Source organism: Myotis davidii, unplaced genomic scaffold (genome assembly GCF_000327345.1).
Source record: "Myotis davidii unplaced genomic scaffold, ASM32734v1 scaffold76, whole genome shotgun sequence".
Taxonomy (NCBI): Eukaryota; Metazoa; Chordata; class Mammalia; order Chiroptera; family Vespertilionidae; genus Myotis; species Myotis davidii.
Genome location: NW_006288892.1, coordinates 997,389 through 1,004,165, shown reverse-complemented (window position 1 = coordinate 1,004,165; position 6,777 = coordinate 997,389). Strand labels below are relative to the sequence as shown.

Here is a 6,777-nt window from a genome sequence, read left to right as displayed (position 1 = left end):
CCTGCTCACACAGTCCTGATTTCTTGGTTATAGAGTCTATTCAATGGTGCATTGGCAATTAATAGCATTCCAAAAACTGCCTACAGTACAAAGGGAATTTTCATTTAAGGCTCCCCTTGCTTTTCATGTGTGGGATATTTTTGAAAGTATGTGTTTTTTTCCATCCACTGAAAGAGAATTAAGAAAATTCCAACATGCCTCTGTGTCAGCAAGAGCCCTTTTGAGTCCAGGTACCAGAGGATGATTGATGAACCTGTCAAGCCTACAGTAGCGGACAGAGAAAGTTGGCAGAAGTTCAGTGTTATTGAAAGAAATCTCAAATACTTATTTCATCTCCTCTATTAACTTTAATCACATTTTCAACATGCAGCCAAGAATGCAGCTTTGACAGTACGCCATAAATTTACACAAGCCAGCATTGTCACTTTCCGCTCTAGTAAGACTGAGATACATGAGAGAGCTGGATATATTCTTTCAGTGCCTTTCTTTATTGAAGAGCAATAAAAAACATTTGAAAGATTTATCCATACCTCAAATTCATTTGCTATAAACCTCTTGAAATACTGCATGTTATTATTTTTTTAAATATATTTTTATTGATTTTTTACAGAGAGGAAGGGAGAGGGATAGAGAGAAACATCGGTGAGAGAGAAACATTGATCAGCTGCCTCCTGCACACTCCCTACTGGGGATGTGCCTGCAACCAAGGTACATGCCCTTGACCAGAATCGAACTTAGGACCTTTGAGTCCACAGGACAATGCTCTATCCACTGAGCAACCGGTTAGGGCTTAAAATATTGCAGTTAATTTTGCTTTGTTTACGGCAAATAAAAAATAACTTAGTTTTTCAATTACACTGTTAAGTGCAGATTTTTAAAGCTCACAGTGATGACTGAGTTGGTACATGTTTCATCACAGTACACCTGCTTATGAGAACAGATGCTAAACACCAAAAAGGATTTACATTTAACATGGATTATTTGCCATATGGGCAATTACTTCTGGCATATTCAGAGCCAGAGTAATTGTATGATGCCAGAGGAACTCCTTGCAGATTTTGCTGATTACTCATTACACAGTTGAAACATTTTAGAGATTATTTGTCTTACAAAGCTCACCCACAGCAAAAGAGACACAAAAATGAGGTAAATACTATGGGCAAGATTATGGTTCTTGGAAAGGCTAAAAGTCAAACTATATTTTTGGTAAGCTTTACCTTCTAAGCATGTTTTAAAAGCTGAAAGTATGAGCCAACGAGGCTAAAGCAGGCAACTATTATGTCTGCTTTCTAAACCACAATAATAAGCTTATATTAACCCCGTATACAAATGAAATTATTTTTCTAAGAGGTCTATACTTACAGTTCTCTGAGATAATCAATAACAAGAAGACCAATTCTGATTAACAAAAAGTAAATTTATCCAATTTTTCTTCCTACTCTTGCCCAAATAATTATACATAGGCACTTAAACAGGAAAGATATAGCACTCTTTTTCCACTAAACATTTAATCAGTACTCCAGTAGAAGTTTCTTTCTCCTGATATGAGTGTCACTAAATATATTGCTAAGCTTGAAGCAGAGGCTAAATGGTTTGATGAGAATAGTTAGTTCTCTGAGGCAAGTCAATGCTTTCACACTGTTGTGGTTCAAGTTCTCAAAAGGTTGAAAATTTTCCTAGGTCCTTCTTCATTTCAGCATATTGTTCTTTAAGCCTCTCCACAGCTTTTCTGTGCTCTTCATCCACTTCAGCCTGTTTGTTGTGTTGTTCTTTCATGAAATCTTCCCACTGGATTATATGCTGGTTTTCACTAGCTATTAAATGGTCATTATAAATCTGAGAAAAGAAAATTTGAAAGTCATGTGACATTTTCCAGACAATTATTTTTCTATGCAGAAGAGACAACCATAACTTTAACTCTTGATATTTGGTTACTATAGCAATCACAGCTTGAAAATCACAATGATAAAACTGCATTATAGTTTTAATGTCTAACAAGAACACAACATATTAGAAACTTACTATGACTGAACATGGGTATCCACATTGTCGAAATTTCAAAAATGTCTAGTATTGTTAAATGACAAAATCAAATACAATTCAAGTAAATTTTCATACCTCTATTTCTCCTCAAATACCATTTAACTGCATATAACTTTTAAATCAAGCTTAAAGAATATATGCCAGAAATGATTATTATAAGAAATTAAAATGTGTATCTTACACAAAATATTTCTTTAAATGCATTAAAAATAATTACGCATTGTTAGTCACTCAAGAAATCTCTTCTGGTTCAGTTCCCTTCCTTAAAGCAAACAAACTCCAAAAGCATTGCTGTCAAATACTTGGAAATGCTCCTTAATATTTCTATATGAGAATAAAATTGTTGCTTTTGAGGACCACAACAATAGAGATGAAACAATGTATAAGTAAAAAAGGCATGAATTTAGTATAATTTCAATTATTATCTTTGAATATGTATAACAATGAAAAATAACTTTATATCTCTGCCTCAAATATTCTACATACAACTTTAGAAGTTAAGTTTTGAGACAAGCTAAGTCCTATTCAACAAACAAGCAAAATGTGATGATGCAAACAAACCACAGAAACCTATAGAACACCTAAAGCCATCACTAATTCCAGCACACTAACGTAGGCACCTGGTGCACTAATGTGCTGGCAGCTCAGCTGCTGGGAGAGAGCTACAGGAAAAGAGCAAACCAGGTTTTCATGCGGCCCATAAAGTCCTTGCTGCCTTACTTTCTCTCTTATCTGGGACATGATGAGAAGCAGGAGGAAGAGCTGGATAAGCCATCACGTTCTAAGTATTTATGAAATGCATATTTCTGTTAGCTGTTTTGTGTATCTTATCTACTTCTATAAACCTCTCTTACATGGTAACATTATTCTCAGACGAAGAAATAAAGGCTTAAGGACACTAAATTTACTTCTCTATGGTCACTCAGCTATGAAGTTGCAGAGTCTCACTTAAGTCTTTTTAACGCCTATGCCTTTTCTATCACAAAATGTAAATCAGATCTTTCCAGAGGAAGTTCTACATAGGTAGCTAAAAGTCTCTTTCACAAGACCAAATAAAAAAGGCTATTGTGCCCTAACCGGTTTGGCTCAGTGGATAGAGCATCGGCCTGCGGACTGAAAGGTCCCAGGTTCGATTCCAGCCAAGGGCACGAACCTTGGTTGCAGGCACATCCCCAGTGGGGGGTATGCAGAAGGCAGCTAGTCGATGTTTCTCTCTTATCGATGTTTCTAACTCTCTATCCCTCTCCCCTCCTCTCTGTAAAAAATCAATAAAATATATTTTAAAAAATAATGAGTAAATGAATAAATAAAATAAAATAAAAAAGGCTATTGCAAGAGCTTTTTCTGCCAATCCTATGTGAAATTCCTCCGCACAGAGGCTTCTCAAATAAAAAGAGGGTGAGGGTCTGAAGTTTGAGTTATTGTAAAATATTAGCCTAAAATATGTCCCATAGACTTTTGGAATTTAATAGGTATTACAGTGGTAAGGAGAGAAGGTTAAGGAGGGTTTTACAGATCCAATAAAGTTGGGAAGCAGGTTAAGCAAAATCCAAAACATTACTTTTTAACTTTTTAGCCTCATGGATTGTAATTGTCCAAAATATACATAAAATAAATTATTTTCATAGAACTTTTGCACTATTAAATTTGAAAGCCATTAGACTAAAAAGAAAAGACAAAGACAAATAAACTTCCTCAAAATGGTATCTTGTTTTAGCTGTAAATTAATTTTTAATAAATACAGAGAACATTAACATCCAAGCTCAGATGTTATTTAAAAATTTATTATTTTATTTTTAATCAAAACACCATAATTGGCTCAGCTGACCCTGTGATTTGGACCTGGTTCCACTTCCCCTCAGGCAGCTCCACAGAGAAAGATGAAGATCTGGGAGCCAATAAACCTTGCTTCAAATTCTGGTTCACCTATTATCAGTTGTATGATGCTGAGCAAGTTAAAAAGTTTCTTTAACTTAAAATGAGAAAAACACTTTATATTCATAAATAATATTTGTAAAAATCAGAGGTAATACATGTCAAGTTCCTAGCTCAGTGCCTGTGGTGCTTAATAAAAGATCAATATTATTATTATGCAAAGTCACAAGTACCCTGGCCGGAGTGATTCAGTTGGTTGGATATTGTCCTATGCACCAAAGGTTGCTGGTTTGATTCCAGGTCAGGGCACATGCCTGGGTTGCAGGCTCAATCCCCAGTAGGGGGTGTGCAGGAGGTAGCCCAATAGACGTTCCACTCTCACATTGATGTTCTTACTCTCTCCCTCTCCTCCCTACCCCCCCGCCCCAAATAATCAATAAATTAAAATAAAATCACAAGCAAAGAATCTGGAAGGCATGTCACACTACTTTTTATCCTCTCCAATTTAAGTCTTTTTGTCCTTTAACTGTAGTCATTTAATTTTAGTCATACTTTCTTGTAGTAATTCGAACAATAGAAGTAGCTCAAATAAGTTGCCGCTTTCATTCCCATATTCACTTCAATCCCCTTTGATGATTCCACTATATACTATTTTGCTATGTTGCCATAGTTATATTCAAACAGATTCACATTAAGTCTTATAGAAAGTGATAGTTCACCTTCCCCCAACACATACACACCAAATCTTTTCCAAGTATTATCTTTTTTCCTAGTATTATTAATAGTCTGATGGGTATTCAGAAGATTTTTACCTATATTTATACAACCATATATTTTTTAACAACAAAATGAAGGCACATTACATATGACGGTTTGCAGCTTCCTTTTTTTTTCAGTAATGATATAATCGGTACTAGTGGCAGACCAACAGCAGGAGGGTGGGTGAGCTCTGCCCTGGGTGCAAGCAATCAGGGGGTGCACTGTCTGTACAGAATTTAAATCAATGACACAAAGAGCTGAAAGACTATCTTTTATTACCACCAGGCATGGCAATACTGAATAATGTCACTAATAAAATACTCCTAAACCAAAAATCTTGCTTTGGTTAATCTCCAACATTTATAGGAAACTCATACATCTTAACAAAAGGAAGATAAACAATCCAATCAAAAAATGGGCAAAGGACCTAAATAGACACTTTTCAAAAGAGGACATTCAGAAAGCCAAGAGACATGAAAACATGCTCAAAGTCACTAATCATCCAAGAGATGCAAATCAAAACAACAATGAGATATCATCTCCCCCCTGTCAGAATGGCTATCATCGACAAATCAACAAACGACAAGTGCAGGAGAGAATGCTGAGAAAAGGGAACACTCGTGCACTGCTGGTGGGAATGCAGACTGGTGCAGCCACTATGGAAGACAGTATGGAGTTTTCTCAAAAAGTTAAAAATGGAACGCTCATTTGACTCAGTGATCCCACTTGTAGGAATATATCCCAAGAAACCAGAAACACCAATCAGAAAGGATATATCCATCCCTATGTTCATAGCAGCACAATTTACCATAGCGAAGATCTGGAAACAGCCTAAGTGGCCATTAGCAGATGAATGGATTAGAAAATTGTGGTACATCTACACAATGGAATACTATGCTGCTGTAAAAAGGAAGGGAATCTTACCATTCGCAACAGCATGGATGGCACTGGAGAGTATTATGCTAAGTGAAGTGAAATAAGCCAGTTAATGAAAGAAAAATAAAGACCATTATAAAGTGATGAACAAAAATTGATACAGAGTCAGAGCAGCCTCACACAGACTGTCAAACTACAGCCGGAAGGCTGGGAGGGTTGGGGGGCAGGAGGGAGGGGTAAGAGATCAACCGAAGGACTTGTATGCATGCATATAAGCATAACCAATGGACATAAGACACTGAGGGGTAGGGGCGACCGGGGGATTGTCAAGGGTGGGGAAAAAAGGAGACACGTGTAGTACTCTTTGTAATACTTTAAGTAATAATAATAAAAAAAAATCTTGCTTTGGTCTAAGTCCTAAACAATTGCTGAGGTTGTTGAATTTTAACAATATATATTACAAATTAACAGATTTTTATAGTTAATCTTTAATAAACGTTGTATTCTACACTGGAGTTAATTTAGAGGACTCCCACTTTAAATAGCCAGTCCTGGACAAAGTGAAATCAGCTGTTCATTTCAAATGTAAATTCCCAGTAACTAAGAATCATTTCAGTTTTCTCTGGATGTTCAGCTTCTCCAACCTCTGGGTAATTAAATATTCTTGCATTTAACCAATGATGGCAGAGCAACTGCTGAAATAAAACCCGAATTAGTTTCAAATCTATCATTCTACATTACCATACCATTTTTTGTACGTAAATTTGTATGTTTTTATTTGTATTTACAATTTTTATAATGCGGAAATATTGGGAGCCATTAGAATAGTTTTCAAAGAAACAAAGACGGCATTGCAATTTCTGAATTTATTGTAAAATGTGATTTTTATAAATCTCTTCTAGACTTCATTTGAAAAACTTTTTGAAATGTATAATAAAAGTATTTCCAATCAACTATGAGTCAAAACAGATTGATAAATCTGATATACTATTTTAAGTTGAATATTCAAAGGTCAAATTTGATGAAGTCATTAATAAATTTGCATAAGTTAAGAATCAGATGCAAACTATAATATTACTAGAGGCCCGGTGCACAAAAATTTGTGCACTCAGGGGAAGAGGGGGTCCCTCAGCCCGGCCTGTGCCCTCTCGTAGTCTGGGACCCCTTGGGAGATAACGCCCTGCTGGCTTAGGCCTGCTAGCGGGTGGCAGAGGAGGCCCAATC

At 36.1% G+C, this 6,777-nt stretch overlaps 1 protein-coding gene across 2 annotated transcripts in view; it reads right to left on the bottom strand.

Moving 5' to 3' along the window:
* Positions 1-1,396: 1,396 nt before the first annotated feature.
* BLOC1S5 (biogenesis of lysosomal organelles complex 1 subunit 5) overlaps positions 1,397-6,777 on the bottom strand; it is a 55,345-nt gene continuing 49,964 nt past the window's right edge. The window contains exon 5 of one of the 2 annotated variants that reach the window (XM_006761127.2): positions 1,397-1,836. In XM_006761127.2, coding sequence (XP_006761190.1) covers positions 1,657-1,836 — 180 coding nt within the window. In that variant the 3' untranslated portion in view covers positions 1,397-1,656. The remainder of the gene's footprint in view (positions 1,837-6,777) is intronic. The other variant, XM_006761128.2, reaches the window with a different exon arrangement.